Consider the following 25,306-nt stretch of genomic DNA (forward strand, 5'->3'; position numbering starts at 1 on the left):
TTTTTTTTAAATTAGTTGAACAGACCTTCAAAACAGGTACTATAAAAAACTATGTTTATCAATCAGGGAGAAGCAATTTGAGGTGTGGATAAGGTGACTCATGAATCTCCAAGATAGAAAAAACGAGTCTGTAAAAAACGTATTTGAAACAAGGATATTTAATAAGTCCGTCAGGTCAGGATCATATTGTTCTGCTGCAACGGGAGAAGGGAAGATGGTATCTCTGTTACTGGGAACAAAAAGTGAGCTGAACTGTTCTAGGCCCTTCAGTCACTCGTTAGAGCACACAGCTTTGTGACTAAATTTGAAAGAAAAATCAAGAGTGTGAAAATAAATGGAAATAACAAAGTAAGAGTTTAACTCACTGTTAAAGCAGCTAATCACTTGACTTTGGCAAGAAAGCCAGTTACTTGTAAACCTCAGAAAACCATTGGAGATCATCACACAGAGCACTGCTTAGCACCTGGAGAAGACACAAGGAAGGTGATGGGCAGGATAAGTGCAAGACTTGCATTCTCTGGGGGACCAGATAACAAAGAGCAGCATCTGGTCTGCAGACAGGATAGAGCAGGGAGATGGCAGCTTAATTGTACTGTTAGCATAGCAAGTGCTGAGGGATCCTTAAAGGAGAAGCAAAACTTGCACAGAAATGGGGATTCTACTTGGAGAGGCAGAAATTAGGTGAAGCTAATGGTTAGATCAGGGATGATAACAGGTTTCTGCTGTAAAATGGAAGTTGATGAGCAGTTGAGATCTGGTAACTTTCCAAGTAACTAATATGTAACAATGACAAAGTTTGGTCTGATTCAAGGACATTCATGTTTGTGACTGAAAGGAAATGACAAGCTGCTGTGTTGGTCACTGCACTCTGTGGAGCAGAATGAGTAGCAGGGGTCTGAGTAGTCCCATGCTTGTCATGTTTCTCAGAAGATATCTGAAAAAGTATTTATTTCTTTGCAACTACTTTAAAAGAATCTGCTTGAACTGGGTGGCTAAAGCTTTTGAATTTAGCAGCCTGCTTGCAGAACAGGGAGTGTGTGTTCCAGTGCATCAGCAAAAAATGGAGCGTGGGGAGGTGCTTGCTTCTGTCCCTGGTCAGGGAGGCAGAGCGCCAGCAATCGCAGCATCTGCTAATGTTGCTCTGGAGGAGGAAACCTATTTCATGGCGCTCAGGCTTCAGGAACTGCGATCTTTTCCTACAGAGAAGGGCTGAGATCACTTGCACTGTCTTTTTAGAGCAGTAAAGCAAAACAAATAATAATAACAAATAATAATAACAAATAATAATAGCTCCACGTGCGCTTTCAAAGTTTATTCAGCATATGATCATTTTAGCTGTACTTAAGTCTGCTTTATTCAGACTTAGCATACTTGATTTTTTTCATGTCTTAGTCTTCTTTGATACAATACGAAAATACTCCTTAGTTATATAAAAATAAAAAAAAAAAAAAAGGAAGGCCCTTCTGTGCCTGCCCAAAGAACAGCAATAAACCTCCCCCAAAGCCATCAGAGGGGGGAAATTTTGAGCCCCAACACATGGACAGATGCATTGGCACAGCCGGCTGCGTGAACATGGCCACAGTTGCAGCCTCCCTGGACTGTCAACCACGCAGTCTTAGAGCTCTGAAAGCAAGCAGTGAGCCCCACTTCTGCCCCTCGGTGTCCTGCCTGGTGAAGACCTGGACCTGCAGAAAATATCCTCCTGGCTAAACTGAGCTCCCACTGCCACTCATGCTCACGGAGCCAAGCTGCTGGGCCCAGCACAACCAACACCAAGACCTCTGGCCAGGTGCTATGGCCAGCCCAGGCACACAGCAGCACAGGGGAGAAGCAATCTACAGAGCTGCGCCAGCTGCCAGCAGCCAGTTCTTGTGCTAGCAGCTTGTCTTCAGTTTCTTGGGTACGTGTCATTTGTAGAATAAAATTCTGCCTTCAGCTGCCAGTCTCTGGATGAGGCTGAATTCAACATCAGCGTCGTGGACCCTCGTCCTGCGAAAGGCTCCGGACCAACGGTTTTCTTCCCAGTAGTGATGCCAGTTCCCTTTGCTGTCTGCTCCAAAGCCAAACACAGAGACCTGCGGGCAGGCCAACAGAGCCATTGCTGCATGGGCACTCGGTTAGCCCAAGAGCCTGCAGCGAGTGCCTGCCTCCCCCTCTAGCAGAGCCGTCACTGCAGAGTGGGAGAAGGCCTCTCTGGGCACGGAGCACCAGGGCCTGGGAGAAATGGATGGGGTGAGGGGGCACAGCCAAGCTGACCACATCCCGGGCTCCACCAGCAAGAGCGTGGCCAGCAGCTGAGGGCCACAAATGTCCACCCACACGCCACACTGTGAGGCTGTGGGTTGAGTGCTGCATCCAGTTTGCGCCTCCCTGCACCAGCGTGGTGTTATAGGGGAGCTGGATCCAGACCCAACAAAAATACCACGAGGGGTAACAGACAACTTGCAGCAAAGGAAATTCTCCACAGCTGCAAGGAAAAGCCTTCTCCCCGTGAGAGCAGAGCACCTGCGGCTGCACTCACCTGTTGGCAGGCATGCAAGGCAAACAGCAGCGCTGTGAAGCCAGTGGAGGGGTACCTGCCGTGGCCCTGCAGCCAGGTCTCATGGATGTACTTGAGGAAAGCCGGGTTCAGGATCAGCACCTGAGCAAGGGCAGAGGAGCAATGAGCTGCAAATGGACCAGCCAGGCCCTGCCACCAGCACAGACACGAGTCCTCCCTCTTGCCAGCTCTGCCCCCACCCCTCTTGCTGCCTCCTTCCCAGAAAACACACCCAGCCTCTGCCTGGACATGAGGAGTTGGCTGTAAATCCTGCACTGCCTTGCAGAAACTTCTGGGGTCACCTCACAGCCAAAGGCAGTGCCAGGTCACTGGTGGCCACCAACCCTTCATCCCCCTTGTCCCAAAGTTCCAGCATCAGGTGCTTGAGCAGAGGGGATGCTCACTAGGTGCCTGCCCAGCCCTTACCTTGTCTTTGTCAGCTTTGATGAACTGTTTCACTCTCATGTAGGTGCTGCAAAAGCCAGAGGACAGCCATCAGTGTGAGACACCTGAGCTGCCAATCCTTCAGGAGTAGCTGGTGTGCTGCGACCACCAACACCAGGCCAATGGCACCCCCCCAACCCCTGAGCTGGCCCCGTGGTGTCCCTTGGCCTGGCCTTGGAAAGGGAAGCATCAAGCCCACAGCCCCGCGGTGGGGACAGACACCATCCTGCTCACCGGGCTACAGGGATGCAGGATGCCCAAGACCCATGGGGACCTCTCAGCACCTGATTCCCCACATTGCAGTGCAGAGGGGGCAGAGCACTTTTCAAGGGACTCTGAGCCCTTCGCCTCCTACACCATGCTCCAGGCTCCTCAGCAAGAGAGGTGCCATCCCCAAGGCCCCAGGACAGCAGAGGGGACGCACCGTGAGAGCTCTCCTGTGGAGAAGGCACTGGTCACCCACTTCAGGTCCAGAGGCTTAAAAGGGACTAGGACAAGGTGGACGCCAGGCCAGAGGTTCATCGCACTCTCTGGGTACATGAAGTGATGGGTTGTCCTCGTGCCAACATCCATTTCAAAGCCTGCTGTCTTGGCTCTGTTCATCCTGGGAGACAGCAGGAAGGCACGGCCCGTAACGAAGGTGCATGCCATGCTAGACCCGGGCTGCTGGGCAGGGATGTAGTTTGACCCTGGCCAGCAGCAAGGAGGGGATGTGAACCCTCATATCACCCACCTCAGCACCCAGTCGTGAGCATCAATCCGTGGGCCATGGCGGGACCCCTTCAGCCTCCCTGAGTTGCCCACCACAGCGCAGCGCCTGCATTGGGATGGGTCCCACACGCTTCCCTTCAGGGCCGGCAGGACGGTGAAAAGCTCCTGGATTATGGCCTGGAGCTGGCTGCTGTCGGAGGGGCCCTGCAGGGTCTGGGGGAGCACAGGCAGGGACAGATAGCATCAGCCCCCCCAGCCTGGAGCCCGCCCTCCTCCCTGAGTGCCATGGAGAAGGATGAGGGGAATGGAGAGGGGGATTGGGGGGGGGGGAGGGGAGGGCAATGGGCATGGAAGAATCCTCTGAATGCATATTTGGGGAGCCCAGGAAAGTCCTCAAGCACCCATCCACGCGCCCACTCACCAGCCACCACTGAACCACATCCAGGGAGAGCTCGTGGGCTGCACCTGTCAGCAGGGGCCTCACGGCTGCGTTGTAGTGAGCGTTGAACCAGGCGGAGGTGTTGGTGCTGGGGGAGCAGCGGGCAGTGGGCTGGGGTGGGCGACGGGCAGCGGAGAGAGAGGGAGTGAACAGAAGGTGGCCAAGGCCGGAAATGGAGGCTTGGAAAGACTGCCACAGCACGAGCAGCAGGCACAGGGCCAGCACCACCTGTGTGCGCTTCCGGCACTGCATCCCTCATGCCACCTGCAGCAAGATGACACCAGGATTGGTTGCAGTGGCACTGCTGGCAGGAGCAGGACTCTGCCCAGACTCCTGGGACACACTGGGGTCCCACCCTGCGCCCACTTCACCACTCACCTTCCCACTATAGACCTGAAATTCGGGTCTCCTTTCCAAACCGTTCAATGGCCTTATTGCTGTGCTCTGCTCCTGACACTGTCACAGTTACACAGGTCAGGTCAGGGCCAGCTGGCAACACATGCTATGCTAGGCGCCACGCTCTGCCTGCTGCACTTTTAGCATCTGTGAATGATGCTACGGATGAGTGGTGGCAAAGCTTCTTCATCTCAGCCCTGAGCCTCCCTCTGGCTCCCTGCAGAGCGGAGGCCGTGCACCAGTAAAGCGGCTCCCGCGCCTCCCACACCAACTCCCCATGCAGGCAGAGAGCCCGGCAGCCTCCCCGCAGGAAACCTCCCCGCCACCACCCGCGGAGTGGAGCATGCAGGTGCTGCATGGCCGGCCAGGCACTGGCTCCCTGGTAGCCTGGGGACTCTGAGGCTTCAGGAGCACCAAACCTCCACCGGCAGGGAGGACCAAGAAGTGGTTACCTGGTGCGTGCATGTGTGTCTGTGCGGACCTTTCTTCAATAGCCTTAGCTGTGAGTGACGTTCCTGTCCTCCATCTAAAAGGACTTCCATAAAGCTAGTCAGAAGAAAAAGGTTTGTTGGTTTTTTTCTTCCCCACAGCATGCCCAGCACCTCAGTACCTGACTCCATGGGCCCAGGCAGCCACGTGAGTGCACGAGCAGGACAGCGGGACAGCCTCTGTCATGGTGCCAGGAGCAGCAGGTTGGGGGGTTCACCACTGCACTGGGAAAGCTGAAGGACAGGGACCCACTCCTGCCCCTCACGGGGAGGGGGGGCTTCAGTGCTCCCCACAGCCCCTTCCTTGCAGGCAAATCCAGGCCAGAGAAAGGACCACAGGTGAGAACTGGGTTCATGTCTCCACAATCACCATTTCCGACAGCACAGACATACCTGCTCTCCGTGGTGTCCAGCCAGCTGCCCAAAAATGGACCTGCACAACGTGCCCCCGACGGCAAAACCGCTCCTCCTAGGAGTCTGAGCCAAGAGCAGAGGTGGGAGATTTGGCTGGTCCCAGGCAGTCACTCCCTGCCGGTCCTTCCACGGGCAAGCTAAATGTTACTTCTCAAGGGGAAGTGCGCACAAGCCAACAGAAGCATGCCGGAAGCGCAGCCACGGCTGTGCAGGAAGCGCAGTTTCAAAGCAGGCCATGAAATGACAGCTCTGCGCCCCAAAGACTTCCCAGTGCCGAGCCTGCGATGTCAGCTTGTGCCCCCCCCACCAGCAGCTGTGCTGGAGGCACAGAGCATCCCTCCGACACACCTGCCAGGCCTGCAGTCACCCGGGGAAGGAGGGAAGCTGGTTCAGGAGCTTGCAGTCTTGGGTTTATTAACCCGCAGCCCCTGAGGGAGGATGCTCTGGCTGAGGGCCACACAGTCCGTGCCAGCAGCTCCATTAAGCCCAGAGCCAGGGGAATCAGGCAGCACAGTTCATGAAGCTTTTTGTATTCACCCATCGCAGGCAAGAGGCTCAGGGCAGGGCCCTGTGGGGTGGGGGGCAGGGACAAGCAGTCTCACACAGCCCCTGCTCTGTTGACGGGACCTCTGCAGCAGGGCCACCCACACCCCTGTGGCAGCTGAAACACCGCCAGCCCCACACCCAGACGTGCACTGCAGCACAGGTACTGGGGCACACCAGCAGCCCACAGACCCGTCCCTGGCCTCGCTCAGTCCCAAGGGACGCTGCTCCCCACACCCGCAGATGGGAAAGGGGCTCCCCGGGTGCTGCGATCCCCCTGTCGCCTGGCCCTCTCATTCTGGAGGAGGTGCCTCCGAGCGCGGTTGGGCAGAGGCGACACCGCCACACTCAGCAGCGCTCAGCGCTATTTGTGATGGCTGCCGCAGGAAGGGGAAGTGAGGGAGCCCGGAGCCTCACCGCAAATGGTGGAGTCAGCTGCGGGCTGTGTATTCAGCGTAAAATCAGGCAATTCAGCATAAAAATCACACCTCTGGAGGCGGGAGAAAATGCCTGGCGTGGACTTGCTGTCCTGCACCCTGCAGGTTACGCTGGGATGGTTCATCCTCTGCTGAAAACACAGAGGTCTCGACAGCCTTGTGCACCCGGTGCCTCATCAGCTGGTTTCTTTAGGTCACCTGGACAGGATTTTGGCTCAGGAAGGAGTAAGGAAGGCTGTAAAATGTGCCTTGGCAACTGGAAAAACTGGCCCATGGAGAAAAGTGCAATCTAAACTGTTCCGATTTCACTCAAGGGGAGGTCAGCCCTGCTTTGCTCTGCTGCCCATAAGGGGGTTTGATGCCTGAGGGGGACTGGCAAAGGGGAAAGAGATAGAAACCTAAACCAGAACAGCCCTGCACAACACAAACTCCTGAAGCACTAATATTTATTGGCAGCAGACTCACAGGGCCTCTCCATCACGCCTGCAGCCTGAAGCCTTGCACTGAGCGGACACAGAGCAGGTTTTCCAGAGCACCAACAGTGAAACTTTGACACAGTGAAAACTCAGTTATCAAAGTTATTAAGCAGGTATTCTTTATTACAGCACCATACGGGTAGTGTGCTTATATTAGTGGGCTATATACCTATTCATTCTATTTCCTGTAAGCCTCTTGCATATTCATCAGATCACCAAAGAATCATTAAAATAGGTTCCCACCCCTCTTCACGTGTGTACTGGAGTCCTTGGGTGGTCATCTGGTGTACTCTGGTGGTCTTTTGTTGAAGGCCAGAAGTCTTCCTTGCTGCTAAACTTCTGACTTTTTCTTTCTTTGACAGACTTCAGCAGTCAAGGCAGGTCTTGCTGGTTCCATTATCTATGCATACAGTCCTTTACTTCCTTATCTTTGGGGTTGTTAATATACCATCGTGCTAGCTAAGACCTACAGAATCAACATCCTTTATCTATCTTGTTCCCTGTCTCAACCCAGCGCAAGCAGTGAGGACAGCACAAGTGCTCAGTGCTGCTGGCTCCACCGAGCTCATTTGATTTTTTAAGGCTCCTGTCATGCCCCATCCTCAGCCAAAGCCACTATCCAGGGTTTGCTCAGCAACACAGCTCTGCTCGCAGCCCAATAGCTCTGCAGGGCAGCAGCATGGCTCTACAGCACCACTGTTTCCATTAGAGTGGTCAGTGCACGGGACAGGCAGTGTGCTTGGTGTTACGTTAAGGGACATAGCTGATTAACTGTTATGGGTCCGGTCAGATTCAGGGTATTGAACAATCATGGTCACAGATTCACCAACAACGTAGCAGCCCTCACTCCAGTCATGTTCAATGAGAACTATCATGGCTAGGAACAATGCAATAAATTGCAATTTATTACAGCAACAGGTACACAAGTTCTTTGGGTTGCCAGCAATAAATTCACTGTCTGCAAAAGCAAGCTAGAATGCATGAAATACACAGGTACACAGCTTGGCTATTAACGCTTTAAAAGGCACAAAGGCTCTATAGGGATTTCTATGTTTCTGCATAGACACCTGGTATAACCAAGTGTTCAAATCTTACCCCATGGTGTCCCAGTGAGGGGGGAAGAGAGGCTCAGCCCATCAACTGATCCCAGAAGTCAGAAGGTATCCTTCGTGATGGTATCTTCCCTAACATCCCCTTTCTCTTAAGCCAATTTATATTATTTTCTATCTTTAAGGTGGAGCTTGTGTGACTCTAGTCAATCATATCTTGGTTATGATTGGTAAAAACTTTTCTCACTTTCATTTGAAGGTATAGGCTCTAAGAAACGCAGAGCGTGTGCTCAGTGAGGGGTGGTTGCACCTTGGAGGAGTGTAGCTTTTGGGATGGAGGTCTGTTTTGGTATTATAATGATATTATAATGAGCAAAAGTGCACTAGGGTACAGCATTTTGTCAAAAATATGACAGGTCATTGGCTCAGGGTAGCTTACCGGTCTCGGTGTGCATAAGAGCAGTCGGGTCCCCACCTGGTCACAGAGCCTAGCCGCGATGTCTCCGCTCTACGCTCCATATTGTTCCTCACAGTCAGCACACCAGGTTCCCCCAGTGCGATAGCATCTAAGGTTGGAGGCCGAGGGAGTGCAGCTACACTCCACCCTGGAAGCTTTTTCAATGCTGTACATCTTCTTTAAAATGTGAATATTAGTTTAATTTTCCTAGTTACTTTAGGCAATTTCTCCACACTTGGGGAAAGCACAGTGGCCTGTTCTGTGCCTGCTGCCTGCACCTCAGCCCCAGAGAGTGCTCAAAATGTGTCACGTGGGGCTCTGGGGACCCAGTGCTGTTGTCCAGGGGGTGCTCTGGGGCAGGCTGGCTGTGGGAGGAGAGGCAATGCTGGGACCACGGGCACAGGTGGAGTTCTGGGGGAGAGTCGCATTTCAAGTGGCTTATCAGTTCTACCCTCCTGAATCAAAGTGGCTCCTATTCATTGAGCACATGAACGAATGAAGCAGGGAAGGCACCTCGCCTGTGAGGCTGTCCTTCAATCCAGCCTTTCTGCAAGGAGAAAGGAAAAAAAGGAGGTGTGAGCCCAAACAGTGCTCTGCAGGATGCTGTGGCTGGTTGAGAAAAGGAAGATTGAACAGAGAGAACCATCGCACAAGAGGAGGGACTGAGACTGTGTCTCCATGCGGCACTGGGGGGGGGCTGAGCCTGGCATGGGAGATACCTGTGCAACAGAAAGATAAGCAAACAGATGGAATATGTACAAATTGCAAAATGTGATGTTACAGAAGGGAGCAGAAGAGTTTTCTACATAGTTTATGGAGCAGAATCTCAAGAGGAGGTTTGACTGCTGCCTATAACTACTTTTTCAGACCAACATCCAGGAGAAAAAGCTCTTCTCCGATATAAAATATATATTTGATGGTGGAATGGAGAATTTGGACACATTTGGGTTAGAAATTAGGTGTCATTTTAAAATGAGGGTTATCAGTTATTAGCTACAAACAATGAAGCTTTTGAATTTGCTTCTCCTAAAGTGCTGCAATTGCTGTTTGCAATTGTTTGAAGGATCAGGAAACCACAACTGTAATCACTGCTTACTGCTTAAGTCCTCAGGGGGTAAGTGAGGTGTGCATTTACACCCGTGCCCAACCCTACTCGCTGCCCTGGAGGAACCATGCTGCTGCCAGCAAGAGCAGATAGCTCACGGTTTGCAGGATTACAAACCCAGAGGTATGCAAGAAACTTGTGACACAACAGGATCCTTTTGGCTCTGCTGAGGCTGCAGAAGCCACCACAGCTGGCAAGGAAGTCCTGTTTTGGAGACACCAGCCAGCATGGTAGTGGGCAAGACTTCCTATGCTCTCCTCACATCAGGGCTGAGGAGCTGCCTGCCTTGGAGTGGGCCAACAGCAGCCCACAGGAGAGCAGCCTCTGATGCCCACACAGAGGGTAGCTGGCTGGGGATGCAAGGGGGGGGGACAAAGAAGCTGCTGCAGGGTGAGGGGACTGACCAGGCCATGAGGAGAGGGAGGGGAACATGCTGGCACCTGTCCCAGCAGCAGAGCAGACTAGAGGTGGGAGGTCCATGCAGGATGTGAGGATGCAGAGTAGGTTGCCCAGGTGTCAAGGAAAAGATGGAAAATGGAGAGACAGAAGCAAAGCAGGAAATGATAACTGGTGTGACAGTCCTGGGACTGAGGCAAGAGATGCATGAAGACGGGAACTGTGCGCATCCCAATGCTGTTCAGCACACATGGGTTCACTCACCCACCAGTTGCTGTCCTCCTTTTCAGACACCACAATGATCTCGCCTGTGCGGAAAGTCAGCTCATCTTCCCGGTCAGCATTGCAGTCATAAAGAGCACGGACCCTGCGAAGCAGCAGCTTGTTCTGCAAGCAGGAGAGAGCATTGTCAGGCCTCCTCCATCCCTTGTGCCACACCTTTGCCACACACAAGTAAAATAAATTTAGTGCCTTACACCTTGATCGAGTCCAGCTTCTGGACTCGATGACCCTTGTGGGATGACCCTTGTGGGTTCCTTCCAACTCAGGATATTCTATGACTCTATGATCCTACCCCACCCTCCCCTGAAGGAGGGAGGGCAGAGGTGGGCAAGCACTTGCTGGGAGTTTGGATGGGACAGAGCCCCAGAAGAGGCTTCTTTCTGCTTGGGCATCTGTCCAGAGGCACTTGCTCCTCTTCTCTAGGACTGCGGCAGTGGTGGACACACTGTTTGGGGCCCCAGTTCCCAGAGCAGCTTTGTGCAAGGAGGCAGGGGTGCTGCTCAGCACAACCCAGGCCCAAGCAACCCAAGCAAGGTCCCCCTAATGAAAGGGATGGGGAGAAGGATGTCCCCTGGGGCACAGAGGCTGGGCCAAGGTGGACATGGATCCCTTGTCCTTGTCCAGAAGTGCACCCTGATCTGCCAACAACCTGAATTCACAAACAAGGCTTTTCTCAAAAGGCACTGGAGCTTCATGCGGATTTTGGTTAGCAGCAAATAACAGCAATCTCCATGGGTCCAAGCGTGCATTGGGAGGGACCTGCCATTCCCATGCACATAATTCCCAGCATCTGTTGGGAAGATGTCAAAGCCAGTGAGGCACAGTAGAGGTGCTGGGAGGAGCGGCTGCTGGGACCAGCTCCAGCTGACTTCAAAACCAGAGGTGATAAATCCGGGCAGACCTGGGAGCTGAGCTAAGCTGATCCTGGCCCATAACCACCTACCAAACTGCTCCTCTGAGGAAGAGGAGGTGGGACATGTGGGGGATGTCCACAACATGGCTCTGGCTCTTGGAGGGATTGGTGTGGGCCAGGCTGTCCAGCTTTGCTGGGAACAGACGCGTAGAGGCAGTCCATGGCCTTCAGGGCACCTACAACACAAGCAGGGTGGTCACGTCCTCCTACCTTTAAACACAGGTGGACAACACCTGTTGACAACAACAACCACCACTCTTGGGCAACACTGTGCAGCACAGTCCTGCTCCTTGTCACAGTGTGAGAAAAAAGTACCCCAGCTGTCTGAGATGGAAAGCAGGAAGGGAAACAGGATCTGGCTCTGGGGTTAAGAGGGGCACCAGGGGAAGAGGATGTGCTTAAGAAGCAGAAAAACTTAGAGTGGAGTCTGGGGTGAGGAAAAGCATCACTAGGCAGAGCCGTCAGTGGTGGGAGCTGGGCCGTGCAGCTCCAATGTGCCCCCCAAGTAACCCAGCTCAACAAGCCATGACCAGTCTGATCTAGCAGGTGCTGGGCCACAGACCCACCAGCATGGCCAATCCCCATGGCATGGCCTGTTCTTGCCCCTTCTGGGCTGATCTTTTTATTACCCGAAGCCAGGATGGCAAGACTTGGTTTCTCAGGGCTAAGTGGGACCCAAGGAGCTGGCTCTGAGGATGTACGCTTGTGCTTGATGATGAGAGGCAGCGGGGGGCTCCTTCTGGTTCGTGTGTCCTCAGCAAAGTTGGATGAGCTGGTAAGAAGACGAGGACGTGACCCCTCAGGAACTAAAAAGGGAGCAAAAACAGATCACGGGTCAGCAGCAAGCAGAGCTTCTAAAAGCAAAACTCTGGGGGAAAACTTGGACAAATGCATCAACAGGAATAATCATTTCTCTACTTGCACGTCTGACTTGAGAAATTTGTGAGGTTGGAGCCACAGTTAGGACAGATGGAGGGGAGGTAAGGCAGGACTTGGCAAGTCTCCCAGAAAGCAGAACAGCTTGAGGAACTGGGGAGCTCCAGCTCTCAGAGCTGGGACACACCATGGAAAGAATGGGCAAGGGCAGCAGGATCCCATCTTACTAAGGAGCAGAACTGCAATGCTGATGTTTCTGCTGGCAGCTTTTTCTTCCCAGCTCTGACTCTAAACATGTTCACCTCTGCCTTTCCCAACAGCCGCAGCAATCAGGAACGCACCAAGGGTAAGGATACACCATGCTGTTCCTCAAAGTGGGGCTCAGTGCTAGGCAAAACCAGCCAGCACAAGCCAGCCTTCCTCCCTCAAGGAGAAGAGGACAGAAGGGCATCCTATGGCACCAGACAGCCCCTCACACCTCATTAGGGTCCCATCTTTTGCTGATGCAACCAGGCTGCATGGGCTCCAGCAGCTCACCCCACCACCCTACGCAGGATCTCACCTGACATTGCCCGCTGGGGTGGGAAGGAAGGCAGGTAAGGGAGGGCTGGTGGCATGTCCAGGCTGTGGAGGTGGGTGTGTGGCAGGGCGTAGATGTCCAGCTGCCTCCCCTGGGGCACTGGCTCTGCTGCTTCCAGCCTGGAGGCAGTAGCAGGGGGCTGGCAGCAGCTCTGGGGATGGGCAGACCCCCTCTTCATAAGACCCAGCTAGGAAACAGATATTCATAAGTTAGTGCACATGGCAAGGGTGATCAGCCAGTACAGGAGCGTCTGCTCCAGTGTGGTGGGAGCAGGGCCTGTGGTGGCATGCATAGACTCGAGTCCTCCAGAGTTTCAGGCCCATGGAGGGGCCTCACCTTCTCATCCAGGTCTTCATCACTCTCATACATGTCGTCTTGGCCCAGCCACCACTCATACTCTACATCGACGCGCGGGTTGAACTGGTTGTTCTGGGCCTGCAACAGCTGGAGCATTGAGGAGTCCCTTGAGGACCCACCAGCCATGTCCTGCCACACCAGCCCCATCCCTGACCGACACTTTGATTGTCCAGAAAACAACTGCAAGCTGTGAGTGGTGCTTCCCATCCAGCAGGCTGGGGATTTTGCAAAGGTCTCCAAACATACATGCTGGGACATGGCCAAAGCAGGGCTTAGACTTGCCAAGGAGATGCTCTCACCCCATATGGCTTGGTACAGCTTCAGGTCCCACTGCCTGGCCTGTCCCAACCTGCCCAGCCCTGAGGGACCCCGCACCAGCAGTTCCAGCACTTGCCAGACCCCTTGGCACCCCCCTCTGTGTCCCACACCAGCAGTGGAGATGCTGAAGGATGTGGGTGGCCCTGCGCCAAGCATCCATGCAGTGTCTTCCCCAGCCATGCTCTGCTGCCAGCATGTGCCCCAAAACCAGGGGCTGAGACACCATGTCCTACCAGCAGTTCACACTGGGAATGTCTTGTCCTCCGGGCAATGTCCAGGGCTGTCTCTCCTGCTTTGTTAGCTGTGGGGGGAAAGGGCAACCTTGAACCATTTTCAGAGAAGTGAAGGGCAGTTCTGCATGTAGGGAGCCTGTGGAGACTTGCAGCAGAAATGTTACGGTCGTGGGGGAAGGAGGAGAGGACATGTCCAGCTCAGGAGCCCCAGAAGCAGGAAGAGACCCTCAGAGGAGCTGAGTGAGGTGCTGATGGCACCAAGATCAACAGATCCTTCAGATCCCATCACATCTACATGCTGCTTCTGGGGACAAACAAGTACAGGAAAAATTATCTGAAGAGAAGGGACAGCCTAAGCCCAGATTGAAACAAAGAGTCAGTATGACGGTTTACGGAGATGGTTTACATCTCAGGAGTGCCCAGGAAGCATGACTCAGCACACCCACCCACTCAGCTGGTACCAGATGGTAAAAACATTTGTGACCTTCCATGTCACCCAGGATCCCAGCTTTAAAGTTCACTTCTGTGTTGTGAAGAGGCCATTCATAGACACTATAAATGACAGGACCTGTGACTGGGCTTCAGGGCACCTGCGTTTTGGCAGCCCTCCTACCTGCTCTCCAGCATTGCAGGGTTGGCTCTGAAAATGAAAGCTAAGCACCTGTCAGCCCATGGGCAGGGTCCCCACAACACCGTCACTAACTGGCCTCTCCCAAACCTCCCCAGCCTCAGACTAGCCCTGTTGAGCACTCCAGCAAGGTCAGGGTGGTATTCGCAGAGAAGAGCTAGAAGACTTAGGGATCCCGTGGCCACTCACCGATGGCAATGCTGGCTTTGGCCTTCAGCAGCAGTTTGAGACACTCGGGTTTGTTGTGAGTGCAGCAGTAGTGAAGAGGCGTGTTCCCCACCACAGTCTGCTTTTCCAGGCTCCCGCTGCAGCAAAAGGTGGATATTGTCAGCAAATCTGAGGAGGGCTGCTGGCCCCAGCCACATGCTGGCCTACACATCGTTCTTCCCCAGGTTTCCTGGAGAGTGCTTAAGAAAAGGTGGTCACCACCACTGTTGCACCTCAACCCAGAGGAGATGAGGGAAGGGAAGGCCCCTCTGATCTAGGGATGATTACCCCAAGTCCACCCCAAGGCACATTTGCTGGGAGGCCTGCCCTGGTGCTTCTTCTTTTCTTTGGGAGCATTTTGGAGAAGCCCATGAGCCTTGCACGTTTCACTAGCACTGGCTTAGTCAAAACAAGCTGACTGAGTGTCTTAAACTTACCTGTTCTGGACAAGAAAATCAACAATATGCAATGAGGTTTGGTCAGACAACAGCACTGCCAGGTGGAGAATGGTCTCCCCAGGTTCCTGTAACCAAGACAGAAACAGCAAAAAACAGGATGGGTCTGCCAATGCTGGCATCCCACAGAAGAGCTCTGTCTTTCAAGAACTGTTCTTTACACAATTAAAATCCCTGACAGGTGAATAGAAACAGGTTTTACTTGTCTTTTTGGAGCCATGCCCACCAAGGCTCATGTGAACTGAGTAAACGTGTGGAGCCATAGAGCCATGTTTCTCCAGAAAGGTTTTCTGCACACTCTCACCTATTCTTTGTCCTCTGTGCACAGCTTGCTCATTTTTCTCAGAGGCTTAGCTACTCATTTTCTTATCATCTGCCCTTTACCCAGAACCTTTATTATATATTTGTGTTGGCTTCATGAGGAATCTATTCTTCTTCATGAAGAATCTATCCCTTTTCACATTTAGAAACAGCAAAGAAAGGTAACTTTTTTTTTTTTCCCCCCCCCTCAGGCCAGCAGCAGACCTTCATCAAGGTCATGATTTCAGGGTGCATAACAGCTGCTCCCTATGGAGCTGCTCCTTGCCTGCCAGTTTGTCCTAGGACATCCCATTCTTGTTCATGGCAGCATTTTGCTCCTTCAGTTGTACTTGGGAGAACACCCACCACTGTCCTTGCTGGGAAAGGAGATGGCACAGCAACTGCGAAAACCCCCCTCTGCCATGGCCTTCCTCACTCTGCAGGTTCTTTTGGCAAGGAACCTGACAAAACATTCCCAATCACCCCCAAAACATCCCACTGCCTTCTGTGAGTAGAAGCTACTAGGGTCTGCTCCCTGCATCCCCATCTTGCACAGCTGCCTGTGGGAACCCCTTGTGGATGTCCCTTGTTTTGTTCCCCTGATGATGGTGCCACCCACCAGGTGCCATACCTGCAGAGGTGCCTGCACAGGCTCGCTCAAATCCATGTTCTCTGCATAAGCTTGGAGTAAAGAAAATATGTCCTTATTCTTGACGGCTTCTGGGAGGTTTGGACACTGAGAAGCAGGGCTCCTCTTGGCATATTTCTTCTCAACATACTTGGAAATGATGAAATTTTTCCGAAAGGCCCTGGCAGAGACCAGCCAAATGAGAGTTAGGAGCCCTGGAGTGACCCCATGAGCCTACAGGGGCGTTCCCTCCTCTCCTGCTGCTCCAGCTGCTCTCCCTGTCTCTCCTGCAGATCTGCCAGGCAACGTAGCACCTTTCCTGTCCTTGCTTCTAGCAGGGCTCCCACCACCTTCCTCCAATGCCCTGAGGTCTAGCTAAGAGGGACAGGGAAGCATCAGTTCATCTCCCACTCTCCCACACGCTCACCACTTCCAGACCCCTCTATCGCCTCTTCTCCAAGCAGAGAAGAGCTCTGCACTGGGCTCAGCTCCCTGACAATGAGATGCTGGGGAAGCACCAGGTGTGAGCTGGGAAAGAGTACGCAAGGATCGGGAATGGCTTCTGGAGGAGGACTGGCCAAGCAAGCTGTCCAGATGGAGGGTGCAAGACCAGCAGAAGCAGTGACCAGCCAGAAGATCTGGGGGGCAGCAGGTGTGACCCAGGGGCACTGGAGCACTCCCAACAGAAAAGGTGATCACAGAAGGGCGATTATTATTACTGCAAACAGTTTGTTTTCTTAGCAGCCAAGTCCAGTGCTGGATCTGGCAACCCTGACCCCACTCCTGCAGTTGCATTTTCTGGTTCTCCCTGCTGTCTGCCAACCATGTGCCCAATTCTTGCTCATCTATTTACTGCAGTGTAGATCCATGCTGTCTAAAAGGTTCCCTAGTTGGGCCTTACATACCCGGAATGGACCTGGATTGTGCCTGGTCTGCCTCTCCACGCTCCTGAATGTCCCCTCAGCCCTGATAACCCCAGCTATGGGTTTCCGCCAGGAACTCTGCTGAAGCTCAGATTTGTGACACTAAGCCCTGGAGAAGCCCTCAGCTACTGCTGGAACCAGCCACCACCTGAGCTCTGTGGATTACTGCAGTGCACCAGGTAAGTCACTGTCCCCTGTCCCACTCCACCCTCCCACCTGTGCTGGAAGGGCCATCCTCCCTACAGATGTGCACAGCCACAGAGCCGTCCTGATTGGCAGCTCCACTTTTGGTTTCTCTTCTTGCCTTTCCCTTTCCAGCTTTGTCTCCTCAATCCTGACTCTTATCCTGCTGTCTCTTCCTCACTCCTCTGTTCTCTTTTATCAAACCTTTCATGCTGGGCTTGATGAAATTGCTTCTAAAGAGAAGTTACAGCCTGGGGAGGAGATCGGGCAGTGCTACATGCCTGGTCACTGCAGGGAGCAAGCAGGACTGCTGAGCATGACCACAAATACCAGCTCTTGCAGAGCAACTCACATGTCACTGTGCACCGCAGGCTTGGCAGAGTAGCTGGGAAGATTCGCTTCCATGATGTCATTGAAGCCAACGTTGCTGATGTTCCTTGCCAGCTGCAAAACAGCCCAGCTAGAGGTGACATGGGACACGCAGCAGCATCACACGTGTGGCAGCAGGAGAGGAAGCTTTGGGCTGAGACACTGGCCAGGTATGGGGGATGTCAAGGGGTGTGGGGATGTTTGTGTCCCACAGCCAGAGGCTCTGTCCTGACTCCTACTGCTGATATCTCCCAGCTCCAACATGCATTGCATGCATGGATCTGAGCATGTAATGGTCCCAAAACTAAAATAACACCATGAAAAGCCTCCAGCCCCTGTCCACCCCACACTGCTCTATCCCAGTTTGGGCTTGGTCCTGCCCTGCACCACAGGACAAAGCTGGGGGAGATGGGTGACCCAGGAACAGCGAAGTGATACTCTCCTCCTCTTCTTGAAGATAACAGTTCCTACCACAGTAACCATGAAACTCCAGGCATTACAGCTTGGTATGGGCCAGCTTTAGAGGCCCCTAAACCTAACAGAGTTAGGTTGGTTTCAGAAAGACCACAGCAGAAGAATGAGAAGGCCAGTGGACAGAGCACACCAGCATCATCCTACCAGCAATTCAGAGGTTGCCAGCTTGTCCAGAGACAGTGACTGGATGCGAGAGACATGCACACCCATCTCTCTGTGAATCCCAGAGCACTCAATGCAGATCAGGACGCCCAAGTTAATGGAGAGCCAGGTGGGATCTGCAGAGACAACACTGCTAGGTTCACGCCCATCTCCTGCCTCTCATCCCACTTAGGGCACAAGCTGCACAGCAGGACCAGCAGCAGAGAGATGCTGGAGCATGGAGGGAAGGCAAACAGCTGGCTCTCACCTGGTGCTGAGCAGTCACAGCACTCCCTGTTCCCAGGCATGCCTCTGACCTCCTTGATGATGGCCCGGGTCAGCTCCTCCCTGCTGCTCTCCCCTCCGCCCTGCACCTTGCTGAAGGCCACGTTCAGCGCCTCCTCCTTGCTGTTGCTGAGGACAGACACCCAGCTGCGTGGGCAGAAAGTGACTTAGGAGTGGGGCCCCGCAAGGGAGAGCCTGGCTCTGCATGGAGCCACCAAGCACAAAGTTTCCCCGCAGGACTCCAGCAAAAAAATGGTGCCAGAAAACTTTGTGGGGCGCCATGACCAGCTCGCTGCCAGCCCCCAAAGCAATCAGGACACAGCAAGGATGGGAGGGGCATCAAACAAGGGCAGCAGTGATCTGTTTAATTAGCTGAAGAGCTGTCTCCCCATCGGCAGATGGACAAGCATTTTCTGTTTGCCACTGAGCTGCTCTTTGCTGGCAGTACTTACGCGACACAGTCCTGCTCATCCTCTGCCAGGAAGCGGTACGTGCGGTTGTCTGAAACACACAGAGCCGTGCTTCCCTGGGCGCTGCGCTCACCCATCCTGCCCACCAGGCTCGGCGGGGTGACAGCCACCCCCTTCCCACCTGGCCCCTCCATGATGCTCCCCCAGCAAAGGGACCTGCTCCCGTGTTGGGATTGAGGGATGCTGGTGTTGGCTAAGATGCTGCCCAGGAACTGTGCTCTCGCAGTCCACACACACACACACACACACTGCTGCAATGCCCGTCTCATGCCCTGTGTGTTCATTGCTGCTTCTGAGCACAGCTGCCCCCCACCACAACTTCGCAAGCTGACCCAAAGCTGAGAGCTTCACTTCCTCCCTGCCTGCACTCAGTCTCTGAACCCAAAGCACCACCACCCTCCAGGCACTTTCTGGAGGAGCCATGGGACAGGCACCAGCACTCACATGAAACCAGGTCAAAGCATTTCTTGTCTTCCGCATTCAGCTTCACCTGGCAGGTCAGTAGGTTCAACTTGGCTGGCGGGCGGTTGGGCTATGAGTGGAACAAGGAAGACTCAGGCCTTGTGGCATCAAATGGTGGTGGCCCAGCAGTGGCAATCGCCACCTGGCTCCAGAGCCACGGACCTGCCTTGCCCCCAGCACTTCATCCTTGATTCTGCTTTCAGGAGTAATGCAAGAAGCAGCAATGTGGACCTTTTCTTTCCCAACAGCCAACCCATGCTGAGGGTGCCTGGTCCTCAGGCTCACTCCCTCCATGCACACAGGCAAGCGAGGGCCTCCCATATTTGTCCCTTGGGTCAAAGGGATTCAGATCTCAGTGGGAAGTCTGCTTCGGCAGGGCAGACAAGCAGTGCAAGTACCAGGCACGAGGGCTCTGCTGGGTCCCCAGACGCCACTGGAGCATTGGGCAGCAGGGGCTCAGCTGACCCAGCAGGGGCAGGCAGCAGTTCCCCGGCAGGAGCAGAGCGGGGTAGAAGAACCAATTCCTACCATGCTGTGAGAGATGGTCAGGTAGCCATTCCTGATGGTGCATTTCCTCTTCTGCCAGACTTTTCTCAGCCTGGAAATGAGCAGAGGGTGGGATGAGAGGACACAAACAACCCTCCAGGCAGAGGAGCAGATCACGTCATGCAGGAGTGCTGGTGAGCATAAGAGCTGCGCAAGGGACAGCGTGGGGACATGGCTCTCATCAGCCATCCTGTCCATACTGCCACAGAGTCTGTCATTCTTGGTCTGCTTTGAACTGAGAAGGGCCCATCATATGGCATAAGAATGGGCTTGTACAGATGGGTAACACAGCTGCAGCAGAGGCAATGTGGACACAGAGCATTGCTTGGAGCAGCAGGTTCTGCTACAGAGCACGCAGACCTTTGCATATGTCCCCAGCAAACAGCCAGGATCATTACCTCCAAGCTGCTCCTAACACCTCCAAGACTGTAAAAGGGAGAAGGATGGAGGAGATACACCCAAAAAGGGGGAGAGACTGAACTTCAACCTGCAGTGAAGTGGACTCCTGAGCTTCAGTTCATTATTTTCTGTCCAGTTTCAGGTTTTTCTAAGACCATTCAAGACCCTTCCCAGGACTGCAGGTCCCCAGCCCTCAGGCTCACATACACCGGTTGGAGCGCCTCTCTTCAATGACAGCAGAGCTCATGATCTGACTCCTGGGCATGGGCACAGGATGGGTCTGAAGCAGCATAAGGGGAACCTTAGTTCCCTGCTGTCTTTCTCCTGTGGCCCTTGATGCCATCTCCAAGGTGGCATTGATCTGCACTGCTGGTAAGCCACACACCATTTGTGTTCCTTCTCCCAAATCTCATGCAGGAAGCTGAGCCCAGTACTGATCTGTGGGGTCAGAGGGTTGGAAAAGCAAGGGACGTGTCAGGGCCAGGAGGTAGGCATGTGAAAGAGCAGAAAACTTCACCCAGTCTGTGTGTAAGTCCTCACCCCATCCATGAGGAGCTTCAGAGGGCACTAGGCATTTTCACATGAGAGAAATGCCCTGAGGGCCATGGGATGGACACTAGCTGCCTGCAGCCCTGTGTATAAAGTTTTGGGAGATTGGGACGGTGCCAAGCACACCTTCATGCAGCTCGTCCCGCTCTTCAGCCCTTGCTACCACTCCAGAAGAGGACATCGGGCTGGGTGAGCCCTGTGCTGGCCACAGAGGACCAAAGTACAACCATAAGGGACACGCCGAATCCCAACTCACCCATCACTTTTCTTGAAGAGGGTCCCTGTCTTCTCCGTGCCATACTGCTTGTTCCCTTGTAGCTGGTGCATGTTGTACCGTGCTTGCTTGCTCCCAGTGTCCTAGCAGAAGGAGAGAAATAGCAGCCAGGATCACACCAGAGGGCAGCTGGGGCTGCTTTGGGCAGGAGGGAAGGAGTGACAGGGTAACCGGCGCCCTGTGAGGGTGTTCCCCTGGGAAGATGGATCTGGCTTTACCTCCTTCTGCTCCAGCTGCAACACTGCCCTCAGCTGATCCCGAAGGGCACACAGCTGCTTCTTCTCCTCGTCCTGCCTGGTCTTCAGCTGCAGGGTACCAAAACACAGCGAGAGTTCACATGGAAGGAGGAGGAGAGCCCCGTGCCCCTGCCCTGTGCCCCCTCAGCCTCGTCACTTCCCCAGGTCCATTGCGAGCCCCATTCCTGAGGTGGGAGGTGATTGCTCCTCCCCTGCAATACTGTGGTGCCTGTGCACGAAGCTGTTCAACAGAAACTTCCGTGAGGGAGCAGGCACAACCCCAGGCAACATGGCAAATGCAGTCTGCACTTCAGCCACCGTGTTATTTTCTGAGAAAACAACAGTCTGAAGCTCTCTGTGGTGCAAAAACAACCAACAGCTTGATGGACGCTGTAGGGTTTGTTTGTTTTTCTTCCTCCAGTTTGGTAGTGTCAGTAATTAAAAAGCCACCACGCCATCAAAAAGTTCATTTCCACCAGGGATCTTGGTAGAGGACTATGGCCTTGAAATAAAGACTGGTGTTAGGTCTGCATGAACGACCCAGAAGATGCTGTTTGCTGTGCTCAGTTACCTCACTCCAGGGTGGCATGTCCTCTCTTTTTGTTATTTAAATAATGAATTTTAATTTCAATATGAATGATTACACTATGAAAGAAGCAGAATAATTCCCCTAGAGCAGATGGCTTCAAACAAAATCGCAGTTGCCCAGAGGAGAGCAGCACTACAGGACCAGGGAAATGAGTACAAATGACACTGTCACAGTCTGTGGGTGAGGATCATACCCCAGACCCCCCCAAATCATGACTTATGAGGAGGTTTGGAAAAGGAGGAGCAAGGCAAACTAGATCTCAGGTCTAGAAATGCTAACATAAACCTTCTGCAGTACTCGAGGGACTTGGTACCAGCAGTGTTCAGGCTCTGAAATCCCACCATAGGCTTTGCCATTTTGAAAAACTTCTTCCTGTCTCCTGGCCATGTATGATTGCCAGAGCCCAAAGTCAAAAGCTGAAGGTCACAAGGCTTACACAGCCCTGTGAGAATTTCTCCAGCAAGACAAAGCCCCCAATGAAGAGCATGATGAGCTTCAGTTAGTAGCAATGGGCAGGAAAGCCAGGAGCACAGATGAGAAACTTGAAAGCCTGAAGAGCAGCTATGACAGTTGAATACGTCAGTGCCTCTGGTATCCAGTTCTATGTTTCTTCTTAATATTATTCTGTGCCCTGGGGTATGACACCAAAACTTCCCCACTCCCAGTGATGGCTGCATTTCCCCTCAAAGGGTCACATCACACATTGCAGGCTCAGGAAATGACGACAGATGAGAAAGTCCCCAGAACTTTCTCATCTGGAAGGAAGAGGAAGCCCTGGGGCAGACATCCCCACTCTCCAGCCTGCACCCCCTTGACGCACCCAACCTCAGATGAATACTCACACTCTGCAGCTCTGGGATGAGCTTCTCTGTAAAATTCTTCAGTTTTGCTGTTGCATTTAAACATTCCTGGAAAAAACTGAGAGGGGAGGCTAACATAAGAGCACAGTCTGAAATCCTGCTCTTAGTGCTGGCTGTAAAGCCAGCACTGGGCTGTCCCAAGCTTTTGTTTCATTGTTAAAAAAAAAAAAAAAAAAAAAAAAAAAAAAAGCTTTCTTATTAAATATACTTTGAAGCAGTTACAGTCAGGGAGAGCGCTCAGCACTGTCTTCTTCACATCCCAGATTTCAGTGAAAGCTGCCTGCTGTCTGTCCTATATCGTCATATGAAGTATGTCAGACTAAAGAGAGTAGGCACACAACATCGAGATCTTTGTCTCCACCACTTCCAGGAGAAGATAATTTTTGGCATGTTAGAGAATAGGCCAACTCAACTGCAAGACCTCTAGGTCCTGCAAATTAAACCACCTCCCAGATTCCCTCTAAAACCAGCACTTCTGGAGTGAAGGGGAGTGAAGGCAGGATGACAGTCATCTTACTTGAACTGTGAGCTGCAGTGCTTGATGTGGTTTTGGAGCAAGTCGATCCCTTTCTTGGTTTTGATCTCATTCACTTTGATTAGATACTGAAGGGAAAATGACACAGTGACTGAAGGTTTAACTTAGAGAGAAATGCCTTTCACATGCTTGTCTTTATGCCCACCCCCCACCCCCATTACCAGTGAAGAGCAGTGTGTTGTGGCTCTTCCTGGTAGTCAGGCCCTGATGGGAGCAGCTTCTGTGGCTTTTCTGGAGTGAGAAGTTGGTGGCAGGCAGGGCCCATGAACATAAGTGCCCTGATCTAGCCAAGAGAGCGATGGACCCATGATGGGTGCAGTTGTATCTCTACTGCCAGGTTAATATAGGCTCATGCTTCGTCTAAACTCCTTGATCAGCCCCTATCCAAGGTTGGCTTGAGCCTACTTCAACCCAGGCAGCTCTCCAACTGAGGGACCATGTGGGCAGACCACAAAGAACTAGGGCAGGGAGGAGCCAGACAGACCTGTGGGGTATGTGCCATGTCCCAGCTGCTCCCACCTGCCCTGTCCCTGTCCTTACCTCACACATGTTTAACTGGAAGGTCCTGCGCTCCTTCTCCATCTCCTCAGCAATCTCCCCACTGCACAGCTCGCTCCGCACCATGCCATGCTGCTTCGCCAGCTCGCGCTTCTCCTTCTCAATCTTCGCGCTCAAGGAAAGAGGAGAGAGACTTGAAAGGCTCCGTCTGACTGCTCTCTAGTGAAAGCAGCCAAAAACAAGCCTCCAGGTCCACGTCTCAGGGCAAGGAAGCCTGACAACTTACAGTTTGCTCTCATAGTCTTTGCAGGCCTTCTCAAAGGGCTTCTTGAACTCCTAGGAACAGCCAAAGGTACTGTTTGATGACTATGATCAGGACAGACCCTTCCTCACCCTGAGCATACTGCATTCCCACAAGGTCACCCTGGCAGTAAGGCCCCACAGACCCAAGATATGGCTGTCCACAGGACTGTCCCTCCCCAGGAAGGCTCTCCCTCACCTCTGCCACATGTGCAGTGAACAAGTGCACTCACCAGTGCAGGTCACTCACAGGCGTGTGCTTGCACCCACACAAATATGCAGTACCTAGGTATGAAACCTTTCACAGACTCACATTTTTAAGGGCAGAAGGAATTGCTAAAATGCACACAACCCAGAAAGTAGCAACCAGATTCTCAGCCTTTGAAGCCAGAACATTGTGTTTAACTAAAACAAACACCTCTCAGAAAGACGTCAGAAGCCCACCTAAAGCTGGCAACATTGTCAGACTCTGATTCTTCCTTGAGTACTCATTCAATAGTGAATTAGTCTTGCTGCTACAAGTCCATTCCTTATATGTTTCTCATCTAACATCATGTGATTTTACTGTCTTGCTACGTACAACCGCATTTGTCCATTAAATGCATTTATGCCACACTTCTCTTTTCTCACTGCTTACTACTCTGCAGACCTCTGTCTCACAGAAAGATGGGGTAAATCCCCTGGGTAAGGCCCCCAGGTTGGAGGGGGGACTTCAGGAGATCTCCAGCCCAGCCTCATGCTCCAAGCTGGGGCATCACTGAATTAGGGCCAGGCTTTGTCCAAGTGGTTGTTGAAAATTCCCAGGGAGAGAGACCCCACATTCTGTCTGGCTTCTTGTCCCAAGGCTTCTCTATCCCTCAAGGAGAAATTTCTTTATGTCAAGGCAGAACCTTATAAGGGCAGATCTTGTGTTTGTCTCCATTCTAATGAAAAATGTCAAACAGATTCAGGTCAGGCTGTGATTCCTGTTGATTCGCATTAAAAATGCCTTCAGCTTAATCATGACTTCTTGCGGGCAGCTGTTTCTATTCCTCTCTCTCTGAATGATTTTCTGGGTTTCTAATGTCTTCTTGACATTGTCACATTGTCCTTAATATAAATAGCAGACTTTTTTCCTTCACAATTTATGTTCTTTTATCATACTACATGCTAGAAGTTCCAGAATTTGCTCTCTCCTTCCATTTTGATGCTCCTGTGTAGCACTAGTTCCCAATGGGATGCCTAAAGGTTTGTTTCAATATTTGGCAATTAGAGAGAAAAAAAAAAAAAAAAATGGAGAAGAAAACATGGGATGCTTGTCAGAGTATCCGCAGGTGCGGTGGAAGATGGCACTGGAGCAATAGCACGGATCTGCTCCAGGGAGCAGCAGCACTGTCCCTGCTCCTCCTGAGCTGGTTTGCCCAGCCAGCATGGGGGCCTCATCGTAGAGCTGAGTGCATTCATGCTTACCCTAGTGGGGTTCCCTAGGACATGAACCGGGGTCAAGCCCCCACAGCTGGTACCTGCTCTGCCCTCTTGTTCAACAGCCCCGCTGCCAAGCAG

At 52.7% G+C, this 25,306-nt stretch overlaps 2 protein-coding genes across 17 annotated transcripts; both read right to left on the reverse strand.

Moving 5' to 3' along the window:
• Positions 1-1,291: 1,291 nt before the first annotated feature.
• LOC137865257 (CMP-N-acetylneuraminate-beta-galactosamide-alpha-2,3-sialyltransferase 2-like) lies at positions 1,292-6,360 on the reverse strand. 16 transcript variants are annotated; one of them, XM_068700155.1, is made up of 9 exons: positions 5,411-6,349; positions 4,982-5,075; positions 4,512-4,589; positions 4,116-4,397; positions 3,717-3,907; positions 3,408-3,587; positions 2,966-3,011; positions 2,522-2,641; positions 1,292-2,075 (listed from the first exon to the last, which is right to left on the reverse strand). In XM_068700155.1, exons 4-9 carry the CDS (start codon positions 4,383-4,385, stop codon positions 1,908-1,910), a joined length of 975 nt encoding a protein of 324 aa, XP_068556256.1. In that variant the 5' UTR covers positions 4,386-4,397; positions 4,512-4,589; positions 4,982-5,075; positions 5,411-6,349; the 3' UTR covers positions 1,292-1,907. The 16 variants fall into 16 exon arrangements, with proteins under 16 accessions (XP_068556256.1, XP_068556250.1, XP_068556248.1 ...); XM_068700149.1 differs by having other exon boundaries at positions 4,512-4,676; positions 5,411-6,348; XM_068700147.1 differs by having other exon boundaries at positions 4,512-4,746; positions 5,411-6,348.
• Positions 6,361-8,571: 2,211 nt separating this feature from the next.
• LOC137865254 (arf-GAP with SH3 domain, ANK repeat and PH domain-containing protein 1-like) lies at positions 8,572-25,297 on the reverse strand. Its single transcript, XM_068700139.1, has 22 exons — positions 23,751-25,297; positions 23,507-23,636; positions 22,949-23,034; positions 22,414-22,489; positions 20,965-21,051; positions 20,729-20,829; positions 19,507-19,576; positions 18,961-19,048; positions 18,499-18,547; positions 18,030-18,193; positions 17,765-17,898; positions 17,130-17,221; positions 15,675-15,852; positions 14,726-14,811; positions 14,271-14,386; positions 13,454-13,521; positions 12,882-12,989; positions 12,528-12,732; positions 11,719-11,895; positions 11,120-11,265; positions 10,159-10,281; positions 8,572-8,940 (listed from the first exon to the last, which is right to left on the reverse strand). The coding sequence occupies exons 2-22, from the start codon at positions 23,588-23,590 to the stop codon at positions 8,866-8,868; spliced, it is 2,313 nt and encodes a 770-aa protein (XP_068556240.1). The 5' UTR covers positions 23,591-23,636; positions 23,751-25,297; the 3' UTR covers positions 8,572-8,865.
• Between the last annotated feature and the right edge of the window lie 9 nt (positions 25,298-25,306).

Source organism: Anas acuta, chromosome 16 (assembly GCF_963932015.1).
Source record: "Anas acuta chromosome 16, bAnaAcu1.1, whole genome shotgun sequence".
Lineage (NCBI taxonomy): Eukaryota > Metazoa > Chordata > Aves > Anseriformes > Anatidae > Anas > Anas acuta.

Excerpts from the sequence above, each read along its gene's own strand:
- LOC137865257 (XM_068700157.1), bottom strand. The coding sequence starts at position 4,385 with ATGCAGTGCCGGAAGCGCACACAGGTGGTGCTGGCCCTGTGCCTGCTG. Across the intron at positions 3,908-4,115 it reads ATGTGGTTCAGTGGTGGCTG|ACCCTGCAGGGCCCCTCCGA; the intron begins GTGAGTGGGCGC and ends GTGCTCCCCCAG. Across the intron at positions 3,012-3,407 it reads TCCACAGGAGAGCTCTCACG|CACCTACATGAGAGTGAAAC; the intron begins GTGCGTCCCCTC and ends TGGCTTTTGCAG.
- LOC137865254 (XM_068700139.1), bottom strand. The coding sequence starts at position 23,590 with ATGGTGCGGAGCGAGCTGTGCAGTGGGGAGATTGCTGAGGAGATGGAG. Across the intron at positions 22,490-22,948 it reads CACTGCAGCTCACAGTTCAA|TTTTTTCCAGGAATGTTTAA; the intron begins GTAAGATGACTG and ends CTCCCCTCTCAG. Across the intron at positions 18,194-18,498 it reads GATGAGCAGGACTGTGTCGC|CTGGGTGTCTGTCCTCAGCA; the intron begins GTAAGTACTGCC and ends CTGCCCACGCAG.